The sequence below is a fragment of the Ruditapes philippinarum genome, unplaced genomic scaffold (assembly GCF_026571515.1).
Source record: "Ruditapes philippinarum isolate M1 unplaced genomic scaffold, ASM2657151v2 ctg6952_1_1_1_1, whole genome shotgun sequence".
In the NCBI taxonomy this organism is placed as follows: Eukaryota; Metazoa; Mollusca; class Bivalvia; order Venerida; family Veneridae; genus Ruditapes; species Ruditapes philippinarum.
The window spans coordinates 93,010-111,995 of NW_026860655.1; the positions used below are offsets into that span (position 1 = coordinate 93,010).

An 18,986-nucleotide genomic window follows, 5' to 3' on the forward strand; every position below is an offset into this window, starting at 1 on the left:
TGTCTTTACTTTTGTAAATAACGGAAAAAGCCAAAGCAAAGGTATAGTGCGAATGACGGTGTGGCGCCGTTATGTGTCGCAACACCGCTAAATGTCGCACTTACCGTTAAATGTCGCACCATTGCCGCTAAATGTCGTACCATTGCCGCTAAATGTCGTAACCAACGGTAAATGTCGGTGGTTGCGACATTTAGCGGCAATGGTGCGACATTAAGCGGCAAGTGCGACATTTAGCGGCGTTGCGACATATAACGGCGCCACAGACGGTAGAAAAGATTTCATAATCTATCACAACGAAAGTTACATGCATTGTCCGGGCATCGATACAGGGTCCGCCGATTCACAGCCCAATACTCTACCTATTGAGCTAACCGGACGGTTGCCTAATAGGACGCATTATGGATAGGCAGCAATTTAGGACATAGCAAACGACACTATAATCTAATTCCCTTTAGGTCTAACACATCTGACTTCTTTCAACTTTTAAATAACAATGTTCATTATCCAATAAGTCATATCATTTTTCAGTGATGTTTAAGCATTGATAGCTTGAGATGATAATAATGTGTGAAATTAGTAAATAGTGGAAAATAATGCTTCATGGAATTGTAACTCTTTATTATATTACGTAATATCCTTTCTTGGATGTAAACTGTTGCAATTTAAACTGATTTTATTCTCTTTTTTTCATTGGCAAGTTGAACTGACTTGTCTATATATATATAAAGATTGACTTTTACAATGATGATCAACAGTTGATGTAGAAAATGGTAAGTATAAAATATAAATCTGCTTAAAATAACAAATGATTGTTCCACTCTTTTTGTAAATTGAAAGTGAAGTTATTTATCGTTCATGTGAAGAAAATTATATAATTGAAAGGAGTTATGGCAAAACATGAACTTATATTGTCTTCAATCTGTTCAGTCACTACAGTATATACCCTTGGATATTAAGAAGACTTTTTCTTACTGACGAAAACTATTTTTTTTTAATAAATTACGTTTAAGTTAACGTATGTCAACATAAGGGAATATATACAGTAAAGTAAAAACGAAGAAAAGAAAATGAAATGGGAAACATTTTATTATATAGAGGATATTGAATGAGTGTAAAGTTAATACAGAATTTATTGCACGAGTTGAATAAAATTATATTATGCGAGCCTCTGGCGAGCATAATATTATTTTATTCAACGAGTGCAATAAATTCAGTAATGAACTTATACGAATTTAATATTCTATTTATCACATACCAAAAATAAAAACCGTTTAAGGTAAAATAAGAGTCATATTTCATTGACGCGCCTATAGTATAACGCTAACATTTAGCGCTTCTTTACACTATGTTTGTATAACGCTAATGACGTCACGTCAAAATATATGCACGGCCGTGCAATACCATATTTACGGAGTCGCAAAATCGACACGGGTGTGTGATAATTCAATATATAAATTAAATATAACTCTTCTGGAATTTAAATCAATCACTAAAGAGAATTGGGTCAGGATTTCATCATAAGTAAAATTTCTATTCGACTGAAATAAATTATTTACAGACTGTCTTTAACATTTTATTAAAGACTTAGTATGTATTGAAATCATTCTTAAAATAAATGTACATAATTAACAAAAAATATTGACAGAATATTTTCGAGCCAACCATTTTGATTTCAAAAGACATTATCATATAAACATCATTTTGAACAATAACTCTATAATGTCTTTTCAACTGTTACATCGAAACATGTATAAGTTCAAACTAAATGTATAATGTTCATCATGATGTAACTTAACACCAGTCAACCTTAAAGATTTTTATTCGATGTTTTGAATCATAAGGCCCTGTTTCAGAATAAGACACATAAAGTCTTCTCGATTTTTTACAGTATGCCACAGCTGCCGGATACCAACTATCAAGTTTCTGGTTTATCGTTATCTTACACGGCTTACAGCTGTCTGATATTCTCCGCAAATTGTCTTCACTATCTTGATTCATACACACAAGAAATGTGCCATTATCTAATTCACAAATACCTAAAGCTGATCCTCCCTGTGCTGGTTGATAGGTACTTATAATGTTTCCCTGCCAGTCTAGTTGTTTGACAGCCATCACAGTAAAACCACGGTCACTAACATATATAGACGTTCCGGCTGTATTCACGGTGACATACAGGGCTAAACGGAGCGGACTATTATCTTCACTAAAATTTTGCAATATTTTACCTTGTTGGTCAAGAACTAAAAGTTTAGCTGGATTATAATTACATGACACAACAAGCTTGTCTTGGCTGTTAGCAATACCATAACATTTCTCGTTGATATTTACCTTACGATTAGAAACTATGTGTTGATTTCTAAGCGACATGAAATGAATACTTCTGTCATCAGGAACAGTAACGACGAACTTATCATTCGTTATAGATGCAACATCAAACGGTGACTTAGTTAATTTTATCTCTGATAAAAATTTCTTCTGAACTGTATCATAACATTTTACACTTTTATTATCGCTGTGATCACAAACAACTATCTTGTCGGGCTTGATGACTTCTATCCCGGTTATGTTACATTTTGTATTTCCCGATGATGCAGAATTCAAATCTATATCTTCAACAACCTCAAGATTTAGCATCTTATCCTCAGACGGTGTTGACGTAGGTTTCATCACTGAAACATATCCACCCATGGATGTTTTCCTTGTAATAAGTTCTCCCAGTTGCTTGTGTCTATCTAACATATCGACAATATCACTGTTTTTGACAAATGATACAGTCTGGAAAACATCTACTCGACTACCTTGTTTTTGCTTCATCCTCATTTCTTCAACTTGTTTCTTTGTTTCTTTCATTTCAACAAACAGCTTATCAAGGCAATTTCTTTGTACCAGGTTATCAATGCGTTTTCGTTTTTCAGTCAGTTTATCTGTGATTTCTTGTACACCTGTTGATAAATCATTTAGATTCGTTTGTTGTTTAAGAAGTATGTTGTCAGCTTCTTTAACAACATGTTTCTCCATTTCTTCTAGACGTGTATTTATTTCTTTTCTGAATTGACGAATCGCCTTTACTACGTCATCGTGGTTTTTAGAAATAGCTTTCATCTCATCTTTTACTCTCTTTATCTGTGATTTATAATTATCCTCCAGTGCTTTCATTTCTGCCATTATTTCATTAAGTTCTTCACTGTCTAGAATATGCTTCGAGAGTTTCGGTATGTATTCCACATTACATAACCTATAATTCAGCGTTACACAAACACTGCAAACAACGATGTCATGATCTTTGCAGTAGAATTTCAGTTTTTCGTCTTCATGATCATCACAACTATCAAATTCGTCTTTTACGATTGGAACGCTTGGTGTAGTTGGCATAGAGTCTTGATCTAGTAGAATATGATGACGTGATGGAGTTTGTTTCTTGTGATGCTTGTAACAAGTGTCACAAAGATGTTCTTTGCAGGTTGAACAATAACCTTTTGCTGGTACCCGGACACCATCTCTATCACACGGGATACAGAACAAAAGAAAGTCCTCAGCAGAGCCCCGTGAAACAGAAAATGTCTTTTTTGGTTTTTGTTTACCAGGAACTTCCATTGTTGTTTCGTTCTGAAATTTATTTATTAATGACAGTTCAAAATAATATGAATGTAAGCACCATAATGGATGCAAGCGTCAACTTTTAACAACAAAGAAACAAATTATACAAAATACAATGATCTTATTTCTTATTTTAAGATTAATAGGTCTTTATTTATTGCCCTGAGTTGTCAAGTAGTATGTCAATTCCATACCATTTTTAATCCAATCAATAAATATAAACCTAATAACACATACATGGATTTACAATTGATTCGTATTTCTTAATTTCAAACATTAGAAATAACAATAAACGCGAAGATTTAAGGTAATTAGCCGAAAAAAGGGAAAAAAAGTGACAATACATTGTGTCCGTAATCATAATCAAAACGTTTATTAAATTTGTATTTCATTGTAATATTCCTTAGCAAAAATGATCAACGCGAAACAAAAAACACATTCTTCACACTATTTTATTACATACTTATAAATGAAGTATTGAGAAATATATATGAAATAAAATGCGTATTTTCATTTTTTTTATTGTCGTATTTTCACGGGTTGTAATAGAATGCGAAATGGACTCGATTTCGCGAAATGAACTTACCGCCTACGAAATGGACATTTGTTTGTTTAACCCTGATGAGTAATATTATTTTTATTAATTTATGTTTAACATATGACATAAACTACAGATTGTACCATTTAATATTACTATTTTCCTATTTTAAATAATAGTCATATTTCTGAAAATAATCTGACCTCTACAAAATGAAGTTTTCGGCCACGAAATGGAGTTTTCGCTTACGGAATGGACATTTGCTTTACACATTATGGTGTAACTGACATGAAAGGGTATCTTTTCTATTTGAAAGACCATATATAAAACACTGAAATTTGTGGCATTATTATACGAATATATTCAAATGTACAAGCATAAATAATGAAAAAAATACCAAAAATTGTTTAAATAGTACTTTAATATATCACTTGTTCGTTATTAAAAATGATATTAAATAGTACACTTAAACCAAAATTTAAGAAACAAATGTCCATTTCGTAGACGAAAAGTTCATTTCGCGAAATTGAATGTGTGCAACCGTTCTTAAGATAATGAACGGAAACTGATGATGACGGAATGACAGAATGACGGAAGGACGGAAGGACGGAAGGACGGAATGACGGAACAGGGTAACACTATATGCCCCGGCCATTACATGGCGGGGGCATAAAAACATCTTGAGTATCCTCTATTTATATATTACAAAGTTTATATTATTAGAATAAGTAAAATGAGCGATATATGTTTTACATACGTATGTATTTATTTGTAAACCTCGCCAGACATTTACATTCATAAAGTAGAGTGAAGTTATTTTTACACTATTACATTATCATGTAATGCTAACGAAGAAAATGTAAATCTCAACCTAAAAGACCATGTTTGTCATAATTTATTTGAGAAACATTCAAATTCCAAAATTAAACAAACTTTTAACACGACTATTGAACAGAAAAGTACGGTGGCACAAAGGTGACATGTGTGTGTTTTTATTTATCTCGACGCCACGAGATATATGTCGTGGCTAGGAGTTACTATGTCGTGGCCACGAGTAACTATGTCGTGGCCACGAGATAGCTAAGTCGTGGCCACGAGATAATAAGTCGTGGGAACGAGATAGATAAGTCGTGGCCACGAGATAATTAACCAATCAGAATACACTATATATATATTATGAATTTTTCAAACTTAATAACTTACTTTTACATGCAACTTGTCTTTATGATCATATTAGAAAGTCACCTTCCAAGTCCCATTAGACATTAATTTTGACTATAGCTCTTTGTTGGGACAATTTTGTGATCGAATTGGTCAGTTTGTACGTACTGTTAACCTTGTTTATACGATAACCTGAGAAGGAATAAGTCCTGATTTATTTTATTTGGAAGGGACATTGCCTATGGACAGTAGATAGCCTATAAGGTAAATCCTTGTCTGATGAATAATTCAAAAGGGATAAGCCATGGTTTGTATAACCCAGGAAGATCATTGCCCCTGATCTAATAATTTCTAGGTCATTGGGTAAATGATCAGGGTCATAGTGACGCTAAATGTAAAATTATTGACCAGTCAATAAATTGTATAAATGGCACTTTTACAGGCTGGTGAAGAAGGGACATCCTTGTACTATAGCACATGTCTAGTTAATTAGGGAAATTCATATAAATGGTGTAATCTGATTGGTTATTTATCTCGCGGCCACGACATAGCTATCTCGTGTCAATCAATCAATTAATCAATCGCAGGTAGAATTAATCAAATATAAAATAATTGGAAAAAGCCAAAGTCAGAAATGCTGCGAGCGGGCTACCCAACCCTACTCCGTCTTGGGAGGGGGAGGTAGGAAGCTCCAAAGCTCTAGATCAGCGGCTTCTTCAATCGCCTATCTGACATATCCCCAATTTTGAGTCTAATAAAAAAACCATTAATTTTATGAAATGCATTACTTTCAGATTAAATCAAAACATGGCATTGATATCTTCCCTTTCTTTCATTTTTTTTTTTAATTTTTACATCAATGTTAAAAATGAAGACGGAGAATCTGAAATAGATAAAACAAGATATCAACTAGAAATGTGTCCATAGGACATGGGTGCCCCCACCGCGCCACTGTTCTGTCAATCTTTTTACTAAGTCAAGGGAAATAACTCTACAAATGCTGGATAAATCCACAAGCGAAACCCCAGGTGCAAATCTAAAATATGCTGAGCAACCTGCCCATAAGGTTTAATGACTATGTCAAATCCTTTTTGAGAAACTTGCGACTTAAGTTGAAAATTGCAAAAATTTTCTAAGTGAAGGGCAATAACTCTAAAAATACTAAATAAATCCAGACGAAAATACCTGGTACACAACTGCACATGCTGATCAATATTCCTGTAAAGTTACATGACTCTAGGTCAAATACTTTTTGAGTTACGTGTGACACATGTTGAAAATTGCAAAATTTTACTAACTCAAGGGCAATAACTCTGAAAATACTAAAAATATCCAGACGAAAATATCCAGGTGCACAACTACACATGCTGATCAACATACTTGTAAAGTTTCATGACTCTAGGTCAAATACTTTTTGAGTTACGTGCGACACATGTTGAAAATTGCAAAATTTTACTAACTCAAGGGCAATAACTCTAAAAATACTATAAATATCCAGACGAAAATACCCAGGTGCACAACTACACATGCTGATCAACATTCCTGTAAAGTTTCATGACTCTAGGTCAAATACTTTTTGAGTTACGTGCGACACAAGTTGAAAATTGCAAAATTTTACTAACTCAAGGGCAATAACTCTGAAAATACTAAAAATATCCAGACGAAAATACCCAAGTGCACAACTACACATGCTGATCAACATTCCTGTAAAGTTTCATGACTCTAGGTCAAATACTTTTTGAGTTACGTGCGACACAAAAGTGAACGGACGCCGGATGGAAGGACTGACGGAAGGACGGACGGACGGACGGACGGACAAGGGTAAATCTAAATGCCCGCCACTAACGTGGGGGCACAAAAATCTGTTTAAGGCAATGTTAAATACATAAATTTATCCATGATATTTTGTAATATATGAAAATTATATTTAAAGAAATTTCACAAATGGACGGCGTGAACGTAATGCCTCGAATGACTATATTTTATCAACTTACACGTAAAATCGTGCATAATTAGCGCCAAAACTATAACCATTAACAAGAGCTGTCAGTAGGACAGCACGCTCGACTATTCTAAGTGCTTGATAGTAAAAGAGCCTTGATAATGTTAAATTTTTTAAGTTCACAAAAGGGCTAATTTTTTTTATAAATTCATGTAATACTGGCCTTAGAGAGAGTCTAATTATACAGTATTGGCTTGACTATTCGGAAGGTAATGTCAAAAGGGTGTTTTATTGAGTAAAATAATACTAATTACCTATGAATACATAAATTTGACAGAAAAGGTACAAAGGCTTCTTATTAAGATTTTTTATCAAGTAAATCACTGCTTTATTATTATGGATGCATAAAATTGTCCCAAAAAAGGCACAAACCCTTCAGTAGTTATTGAGATAACAGCTTACAAGCAAAACTTTACCATGAATTTCTAAGTTGAAAAAGGGAAGAAAAATCAGCCTAAATGCAAGATAGAATAATGGATCTTTGTCAGTGACCTACAATTATGACCCTAAATGCATATGTGAAATTTTAAATAAATATCTTTAATAGTTATTGAGATATGTAAAACTTGCATGTGAACATTAACCAAGAGACTAAGTAGAAAAGAGGATATGAACCAGCCTTAATGCAAGATAGAGTTATGGAACTTGGTTAGTGACATACAATTATGACCCTCCAATTATGACCCTAAGTGCATGTGTAAAGTTTGAAGTAAATATTTTTGAAGACCTGTAACCTTTAACCAAAATTTCTAAGTTTCAAAGGGGCAAATAATTCTACAAATATTGCAGGCAGAGTTATGCAATTTTGCAAACTGATGTACATTGTTACTATAAAAAGTATTTTAAATTTCAATTGAATATCTCAAGCAATAATTGAGATATTTGACTTTACAAAAAAACTTTAACCAAAATTTCTAAGTTCCAAAGGGGCATAATTCTTTCAATATTGTAGGCAGAGTTATCCAACTTGTCAATCTGATGAACCTTGTTACTATAAATAAGTATTGTAAGTTTCAATTGAATATCTCAAGCAATAATCGAGATATTTGACTTTACAAAAAACTTTAACCCAAATTTCTAAGTTAAAAAGGGGCATAATTCTGTCAATATTGTAGGCAGAGTTATCCAACTTGTCAATATGAAGTATCTTGTTGCTATTAATAAGTATTGTAAGTTTCAATTAAATATCTCAAGCAATAATTGAGATATTTGACTTTATAAAAAACTTTAACCAAAATTTCTTAGTAAAAAAGGGGCATAATTCTGTCAATATTGTAGGCAGAGTTATCCAACTTGTGAATCTGATGTACCTTGTTACTATAAATAAGTATTGTAAGTTTCAATTGAATATCTCAAGTAATAATTGAGATATTTGACTTTACAAAAAACTTTAACCAACGCAGACGCCGACGCGGACGCTGACGCCGACGCCGACGCCGACGCCGGGGCGACTACAATAGCTCTCATATTCTTCGAATAGTCGAGCTAAAAACACGAGGAATTACCATATATGGAAAGACACGGTGTATGCACCGTAAATAAATACATCACTTGTCATCTTTGTGCCACCGTAGAAAAGCGCCGAACGTGTGTCCAATTTCCGTGAGGCCTAACGAAAAATTATTTGATTCCAGTGACAAGGTTTTAAAAAATAGGGTAGGTAGGTAGGCATTTTTTAAAATATTTTTTTATATCAAGTGTAAGCGACGGAAATATGAATATGCGGCCTGTTTCCAAAAAATTGGGTAGGTAGGGACACCGGAAACAAACAATTCTTATAGGCCTAAGAACCGTTAACACAATAGTAAGATTACACAGAACGGATACGGTATTTTGGTCTAACCTATGCATGTAAACAATATTTATATAATACTTGGAGTTGTTGACTAAGTTTAATCCATTATATTGAGTAAACGTCCATCTAAATTACATAGATATAAAAGTAAACAGTTCATTATCGTGGTTGTAGAAACCGAAAGTACAAAATCATGAACATTTATTTGACATTAATTCGAATAGGATTATAATTCTACTTTTGTAGGCATTTTTAAATTGAATGATTGTCAGACATATTTTCAATCATAATTGTAGAAAATTTCTGAAAAAAATATTCATAAGGTTGTATGTTACTAGTATTTTCCTTTGTTTTGTATATTGTAAAATCAGATAAATAATATAATAGATTTAGATATACATATTTTCTGTTTTTTTTCTTCAAAATACAATAAGATATGAGATGCACAAATAAAGTTTTATGTTTTGTTAGATATAAGGATTCTAATTTTTCAAGTATCAACATGTTGACTCGACCTCGTTTTTATTTTTCAATGATATCAATATACATTAACTATCTGTGTAAGTTTCATGCAAGATTATTTATAAGTACATGATTACTTTTGAAAACTTTCTAATGAAAAATTCATAAATACAAGATATAAATACCTCAAAAATGTATTTTCCTTTATTTAAATCGGGATAACTTCTCCTACACAAACGCCCTTCATCGCCATTTTGTCGGAACGCGGAAGTTTTATTGTAATCCAATCAAAATTTAAACCGTCTACATGTTTCAAACGAATATAAACAAATTCTTCAATATAATTCGAACACGATATCGGTCGTACCATTATGATATAGGTTGTGCAGGTTTTTAATTACAATTTCTTTTCTTTTTTCTTATGTATAATCGTATACTCGTAATCGTGATATAGTTTCATTTTCAAATATGCGATGTTTTGCACAGCTGAAAGTTAAAAGTAAAAACATTTAAGCAAAATATTTTTAACAGTAATCAAACATATTTTAATAGTATTTTTTTCTATATCCAAGTGCCACATTTTCAATATTTTGGCAAATTTGTATATATCTATTTTCTTCCATTGCTTATTATTCAGTAGGCTTTAACTCTTGTTTAAAACTTAAATTTTGGTTTACTTTTACAGTATCCAAAAGTTACTCAGTTACTCATTTGTCAATGACATGTACTATCTTTTTCATCAGTTGCTTTTTGGCAATAAGTACAGTTAAATTGAAATTATTATTTTGTATGGAAGTCAATATACTACGTTGTTTACATTTTGCTACTTTTATGACAAATTATTTCACATTAATCATTACTTTCTTTAGGTAACAAGCCTCAAACTTTCTCTAAAACCAATATTTAAATATTATAAAATGCATGCTTGTCCTTTCTTTATAAGTAAAAAAAGATTTATTTTGAGGCATAATGTGCCTTCAAATCCATTTAGTTTAAAACTATCTTTAAAATTTAAATTTCTTTTAAACCTGGATACGAACAAGCGTCTGTACAGTCATGAAGCGAGCAGTCAACCTGTACGCTATTACGCTGTGATATCAGTGAGTAATGGGTTCAGGTTGTTAAACCTTTAGGCAATAAATAGTTTTATATAAGAATTTTTGACACCCTCTATATGTCAATATAAGTGGAAATAAACAATGAAAGGAACAGCGGATTCAAGCATATGAGAATAAAGATTTGCTATTTAATATATTGTTTGTTAAGGGATGACAAATACGTTAAATTTTTTATTTATTTGTGATGTGTAAATGATATGTGTTATTTAAATGATTTATTCATATAAATATTTTTTTGTTATTGTAAAGGTGTCTTGGTGAGGGGGATATTAGTTACTGACTTGGTTATGCACCGTACACCTGTGATGCGTATATATGATGTAAATAAAACTGTAAGCCTTTTGCAAAAATGCAATAACCTGGACACACAGTCAATATTCTATCGTAAAGAATAAATAATGCTTTAATGAAACAAAATATTTCAAAGCATACTATAGCTGTATGCAATGTTAACCCATGCCACAGAGTGAGAAAAATGTGCAACCTGACCGGAACTCAGGAAACTTATTTTCATGTTATTTGTTATTCGAACATGCCACAAATATTAAAACATGTTTCAAATGAAAAATATTGCAGTTTACATGATTTTGAGAGGTAGGAGGGTTGTAGAGTGGGTGATGGGTAGTGGCCAATCAACGCGCCGAACACCTATGATCTAGGTTGAACGACGATTCCAAGCATTTTTTTGGAAATGTTTATAATTGTTACGTTTTAAAACTGTTTTAATTGTAAACTGTTTACAACTGAATCTAATAGACGTTTGTTTTTCTAAAAACCACTACGAGCTGGCGGACGGCGTGAACAGAAATGCCCGATAGGGGTGAAACAGTTAAAAATGTTGACCACTGCTGCTTACTAGGGATTTCAGCGGCTCAATATTACAGTTGAAAATAAGGAATAAGTATTTATAAAAGGCATTAGGTTATAATGTCTTATGTATAAAAATGTTTATAAATATATTTAACAAACATGTAAGGGAGATAATTCGGTCAACCTTAACGTGCTTGTGTATATCCACCTGTTATAACAAGAAAGAACAATCGCTTATTGCTTGAAACTTTTCTAAAAAGTGGTGATTCACATATCAAAAGTTAAATACAACGCTTGATATCAAATTCCTGATAATTTGTAAGATAAATAGTAATCCATACCTACATGACGAATATTAGAACATTTACTTGTACTTATTCAATAAGGTGATCTCCAAAATGGGTCGTATAACTTTGGGAATTAAAGTTATTACTCACATTTGGTCTCAATTACAATACTAAACATTATAATGATAAAGCTTTTTCCTTCATTCAACTTGAATCGAAATCAGATAACATACCTGATCACATTGTAAAACTGTAGTTGTTAACTTTGCAACATATATACGCTTCTTTATAAGCTTTGCACAAACGACGGTTAATTTTCCTTTTTGTGTAAAGCATATTTACATTAAACACACACTCAACATATCTGCTTTCATTTTAAAATCTAATTATATCCTTAATATTTAGTTGTTATTTTTTCAAAATGAGATAAAGATATCATTCTACATTAGATTTAATATGATATAGAGAATAATAGGTTGGTGCCGTGGATTGAGAAAGTTTATCTGGCGAGGCGGAGGAATTAATTGGGTGAGCCGAAGGCGAACCCAATAAATTCCTCCGCCTCGCGGTGCCGTGGATGGAGGAGGCGGAGGGATTTATTGGGTGAGCCGAATCCTCCGCCTCGCCAGATAAACTTTCTTTATCCACGGCACCAATCTATTATTCTATTTATCGTGTCACCGTTTTTTTTAAAGATTTTTTTTAGGCAAACTACCTTTAATCACACTATCGGAAATGTTTCTATATAAACAAAGAAGGCCCGAAGCGTGCATTATTCTACAACAATGCACTCGCCGTTCTTATTATCTCCCTGTGTATTTTCACATTGAGGGCGCCATTGTGTTTGAAAAATGTGATACATAAAAACAATTTTTTGTCGAATTTTGTTGTGAAAACTATCTAGAATGAAAGAAAATGGTCTAACTTAGAAAATGAATTCGAACAGAAAATTTGAGCAGAAAAATCACTGTAGAAGAAAAATGCAGAAATCACTGTAGAAGAAAATGCAGAAAAAGTTTTATTTGCTAATTATCAGTTAACAAGCGAAAGCATCTCTTATTATCATCAAATTCTATATCATTATACTCATACAAGGCGAACTTTTACGTCGGTCAATTTAGCAGCTACGGTGAAGATTCTTTTAGCGCTGGCAGGTGATATTGCGCTTAATCCAGGACCTATCCACAACCCGTGCACATCATGCAAACGGGCAATTGCAAGGACACATCGTTCAGTTACGTGCGACAAATGTGCGTCTAGATGGCACATTAAGTGTGCTAGGGTGGAGCCGACATTATATTCAGCACTACAACGTTCCTGAAATAATTGGTCGTGTTTTCATTGTGAGGGTTTCTGCTTTTCGGACTCGTTCTTCGAAGACGAATTTGTTCAGGATGAAATCACAGGACAGTCAGTTTTTAACGAAACATCACAGACGGCGCCCGAGGATAATGTATTCAAGTGCTTCAGTAACAAAGGTCTACATTTTATTCATTTAAACGTAAGATCCATAATTCCGAAAATGTCCGAACTGAAAACGATAGCTAATAACTGCAATGCAGCAATTTTTTCGATATCAGAAACTTGGTTGGACTCTAGTGTGTATGATGGTGAAATTGACATTCAAAATTATACTGTACTAAGAAATGATCGCAATAGAAATGGAGGTGGGGTATGTATGTACATTAGAAATGATATTTCTTTTAATGTAAGATATGATTTGTCAAACAACACAAATGAATGTATATTTGTTGAGATACTTTTGCCCCGAAATAAACCTATTATTGTTGGAACATTATATAGACCCCTAAACAAACCGATTTCAATAAGTTTCTAGAATCAATTTTATCTAAACTTTCTTTCGAAAATGAAATATATATATACTTGGAGATATGAATATATGCTTTTTTGATAACAAATATGTTATATTCAGAGAATACTGCAGCATTTTGAGTTTATATAATCTTCAGCAAATTATAAAATCAGCGACACGAATTAGTAATACGGGTTCTAGTCTTATAGATCACATTCTCTTCAAATATAAAGAACGAGTGTCTCAGTCTGGGGTTATTCCTCTTGCGTTAAGCGATCATTTTATGACTTTTTGTACAAGAAAGATTGTTAAGAATCCAGTTAATTGTCAAAGATATGTTAATATACGATCGCTTAAAAATTACTCTAAAGAAAATTGGATTGCTGAGTTGACTCAAACAGACTGGAGTTCTTGCTTTTATTCTTTAAATGTATATAACGCATGGACTAATTTTCAGAAAATGTTCACTGATTTATTAGATAAGATTGCTCCATTTAAGGAAATTAGACTTAAAAATCAAACTGAACCTTGGATAGATTCAAATATTCTGGATCTGATACATAGGCGAGAGAAAGCACATGCAAGGTATAGAAAAAGTCGTAATAATTCTGACAAGATTTTGTTCAATAAACTTCGCAATGAAGTACAAACGATCTATAAAATTGGCAAATCTGAATACTTCAAAGGGCAAATATTAGATAATAAGAACGACAATAAGAAACTATGGCAGAATATCAAATCCCTTGGTTACAGTAACAATAAAAAAGAAAGTCCGAATATTGTTTTGTCGATTGATGGTGAAACTTATCACGATCCATGTAGAGTTGCAAGTCATTTTAATAACTTCTTTACAAATATTGCATCTAATTTAGTACAGAAACTCCCGGCAGCAAAGAATTTTTATAGTGTGGCATCCGATACAATTAAGAATTTTTATAGGAACATATCACAAAAAGAGTTTCACCTTCATCATGTAAGTGAGGAGTTTGTATATAAATAATTATGTAGGCTTAATATAAGCAAAAGCACTGGATTAGATGGTATCCCTGTAAAATTTCTTAAAGATGGTGCTGAATGTGTTAAAATCCTATAGCTTATATTTGAATTCTTCATAACAGAGGGGGTTGTCCGAGATGATATGAAAATTGCTAAAGTAAAACCTCTACACAAAAAGAATAGTAAGCTAGATGTCGGGAATTACAGACCAGTTAGTATTTTATGTATTGTATCCAAGATTCTAGAGCGGGCCGTGTATGTACAATTTGAGTCATTTCTAAGAACTAATAATCTAATTTACGAACACCAGTCCGGGTTTCGGAAATCTCATTCAACTGACACATGTCTTATTTACCTACTTGACTATATCCGTACAAATAGCTCCAAAGGGTTACTCACTGGTATGATTATGGTGGACTGACAAAAAGCATTTTATACCGTTAATCATGATATTTTGTGTGATAAGTTAGATATATTAGGTGTCAAATCTATTTCTTGGTTTAAATCATACTTGTCAGGAAGGTATCAGAAAGTAAGTATTGGTAAAGTTTTTTCTGACTCTATTCCTATTACGTGTGGGGTCCCTCAGGGCAGTATTTTGGGTCCTCTTCTATTTCTCTGCTACGTTAATGACATGGTAACTAGTATCGATTCTGATTGCAAGTTAATTTTATATGCAGATGATAGCACAATATTATTTTCGCATAATGATCCAAAAATAATAGCCCAAAAACTTGGAAAGGTATTGGAACGATGCTCAGATTGGTTAGTTGATAATAAATTATCTCTACACCTGGACAAGACTGAATGTATGCTATTTGGTTCTAAATCAAAAATTAATAAATTACAAAATTTTTCCATTTCATGTAATGATCAAACAATAAAGTCTTTGTCTGAAGTTAAATATCTTGGTTTGAATATCGATTGTTACCTATCAGGAGATAAAATTGTCAAGAGCATTCTTTCAAAGGTGAATGGAAGATTACATTTTCTATACCGTTACAAAAATTGTTTATCGGAAGAAATAAAGAAACAGTTATGTCCTGCTCTTTTGCTGTGTCACTTTGATTATTCTTTATCTTCTTGGTACGAAAGACTGAGTAAGTTACTGAAGCACAAACTTCAAGTAGCTCAAAATAAGGTTGTGCGCTTTATAAAAGACTACACTCCTAGGACTTCAGTGACAAATAAGGTTCTGTCCGATCTTAAATTATTAAATGTCAATGATAGAGTTAGACAGTTAAGACTCAACCACATTCATAAAGTTTATTACAACAAAAGCCCTTCTTATTTAAAGGAATTGTTAAGGTTTGTAGAATATCCAATTTAAGATCTAGTAATTTTAATTTTGTTTTGCCTCAAAATGATTCTTATGTTAAAAATACATTTTTCTACAATGCCATAAAAGACTGGAATTCTTTACCAGACAACATTAGATCAATTGACAATATCCAAACATTTAAAACGAAAGTAAAACTTTTTTTAAGTTATGAAAATGATAGACAAGTGAATAATATGTTTATTTATTATTAAATTGATGTGTAACTTATGATAAGGTTTTGTAACATGTTTAAGTGTACTTGAAATGTTTTAGTTTAAACGAAATTTATTTCATTTTGTTTGTGTACAATGTACTTGTCTTATTATATTGAAAAATGTGTCTTGATTGTTGTAAATTGTCATTTATTTTAACTTCTTTATAACTCATTTATTATTATGTAAGTTAGTGTAATAATTTTACAGAAAATGGACCCCATTGGAAATAAGCTTTTAGCTTAATGGGCTATCCTAGGGTTACATAGAACATACTCATTAATTAATCTTATAATTATTTTTGTTGCATTTATGTGTGTGTTTTTATATATCTGTGATAAAATTGTATGTGTATATGTCTATTCCCTGAATAAATCGATCGAACACCAATATCTTTTATTCAGTCGTTAACGCTGTACAGACGTTTAAAATATTGTTATCACAATGTAGCGCCAAACAGCACGTGCAAAACAATCAAATCAAGTACGCTTTTTTAATGTCGCAAACGAGTTAAGTTTTACATTTATTTCACTTTTAATAATTTTTATTTCGCTTGAAAAATTATAGAGTGAAATAAAATAAACAAACAATGTTTTATCAACGTTTCCAAAATTCGTTATTCTACACACAGAAGATTTAACGACAGTTTATCAAACTCCTCACAGTGATTACCTCCCTTGGCAGAATTGTAATTCTACGCCGAAGAATTATGGGGAGATCACTGTGTGGAGATTGACAGTTTATATATTTTTTCTTGAAAAGTAGTCCTGCAAACATGCATACCACGTGATCAAGTGCCGTAGATCAGTAAAAATATACGGCACCTTGTTATCGGGCCGAAATTGATACAAGTGACAGGATAAATCATGAAGAAAAATACTTTCTATTACAGTTCTGCTTTTATCTTACCTTGATATGTTGGAGTAAATAAAAAAAACGCTTTTTACGTAGTCAAATATTACTAATATTTGGAACATTTTCCTCTAAACTTTTTAGAATAAAAGTAGTGATACAATTTTATGAAATGTTTTAAAATAGATTTGACTGTTTTTTTTTTGTATTTCATAGTACAATGTAGCAGGTAAAACGTGTTATAAAATGCAAGAAAAAAAACAAGTAAAAAGGTGTAACAGTTTTTTGGGTTGTTTTTTTTTTTTGCTATAAATATGGATTAAAGAAGTCATAACTAGGTAACCGAAATATAAAACTTACTGTCAGCAAACTACTTGATTACTATATATCGATTGCTTACAAACGTTAACTGTTTTGTGCATACAGTCGACCCAAAGATTAAAGACTAATTTCATCCATGATATATAGACAATAGTTCAAAGTTCGTGTGTTATAATAACTTTTAAAATAATTATTGGCATAAAAGATACGTAGGGGTTTAAATGAACGTATGAGTTTAACGTTCCATAGCTAAAATAGGAATTTCAACCTTTTTCCCATATAAGTGAAAGTTATACGAAACATTGACAAAAACTAAGGACAAGACTGCTTGTGATTCGTCAGAAAGAAAATTGTATTAAAACACAATATTATACTTCATTTGCATATGCTCTTCTATATTTAAAATGACGTCATCCGGTCCATAAACCGCATACAGACCGGGGCGGTCCATAGTTCTTATGAAGACCGTTTTAACGTAACTTTCACGACGTGCGAATTTCACGACGACACAAACAGACGATACTGTCAAAATGGCCAGGCGATTCGCCTTTTTATCAGAGACATAAATTTAATACATGTTGATCAAAAGTCATGATTTGTCTTTAATTTAATTATAAATTTTATTTACACAGTTTGTAATATTCTTTAAGTCCGGTTTTTTTGCCTAGTAACATTAAATATTTAATTTGATTAATAAAAATGGAATATTAAAAGAAGAGCATGATTTTTTGCTACATCGCTTGAAAATAATAAAACAAAATCCGACTAGGGTTTGAGATATTTCACACACTGAACAAGTAAAGTTATCATTTTAAAGCAAATAATAGTAAAATGACAGCACAAAACAAATGGATGAAAGGATTTAGATTCGGTATTATATAACAAATAAAACGTGGCCTTCCGGGCAAAATGCAAGTTTACGGACTGGTTGGTCAGACTTTGCCCTCAAGCCCATGTTTTATTTGTTAAATATCACTTGCTTGTAAATCACAAAATAGTGGACGTAACCAACAATAAACAAACTTCAAGCCCAGAATGACTTTTGCTTGGTTAATTTCGTATTGTATGCATTCCAATATAGATCAAAATAACTTAACTTCTAAGCAATGACAACACAAAAATGCATACAAGTTTTATTAGGAAATTACATAAAGTACATACAATGTATCATTCATGTATCAAAATATCATATGAAAACCAATACAAATCAAAGTTTCGGTATCGTTCAACTGAATGATCATTTTATATATTGTTTGTAAAAATGTACAATTTGACAACGTATTATGTTCTAATTTTTCATTTAGTCTAATGTTAAGTCTAAGCTTGTCTACGTACAAGTATAGATGATCTCATATATTGTTTTGCTTTGTTTTGCATTTCCTAAAAGCGATACCATATTAGCTTTAATTTCTATATATTTAATTGTTAACTACTATACATTTTTATACATAATAATATAATAATTTTACACTTTTGTATACATATAAGCTGTAAAATATGTTTTGTTAAAACTGATGATTAAATAAATATATATTCCATTGTGTTGTATTGTATTGTGTTGCATTGAATAAGTTTTGTATTGTATATTTATTGTATAATATTTTGTTTTCTACTGAATTGTATTAACATGAACATGAGCCAATATATGCTCTATATTCACACAACTACAAGTTCTTATCACATTCCTAAGTTGAATAACAC

General features: G+C 31.9%; 1 protein-coding gene across 1 annotated transcript; it reads right to left on the reverse strand.

Annotated features, from left to right (window-relative positions):
• Positions 1–1,068: 1,068 nt before the first annotated feature.
• On the reverse strand, positions 1,069–9,898 carry LOC132712928 (uncharacterized). The gene is made up of 2 exons (XM_060695362.1): positions 9,741–9,898; positions 1,069–3,606 (listed from the first exon to the last, which is right to left on the reverse strand). The coding sequence occupies exon 2, from the start codon at positions 3,592–3,594 to the stop codon at positions 1,792–1,794; it is 1,803 nt and encodes a 600-aa protein (XP_060551345.1). The 5' UTR covers positions 3,595–3,606; positions 9,741–9,898; the 3' UTR covers positions 1,069–1,791.
• Between the last annotated feature and the right edge of the window lie 9,088 nt (positions 9,899–18,986).

Coding starts and splice junctions, on each gene's coding strand:
- LOC132712928 (XM_060695362.1), bottom strand. CDS start 3,594: ATGGAAGTTCCTGGTAAACAAAAACCAAAAAAGACATTTTCTGTTTCA.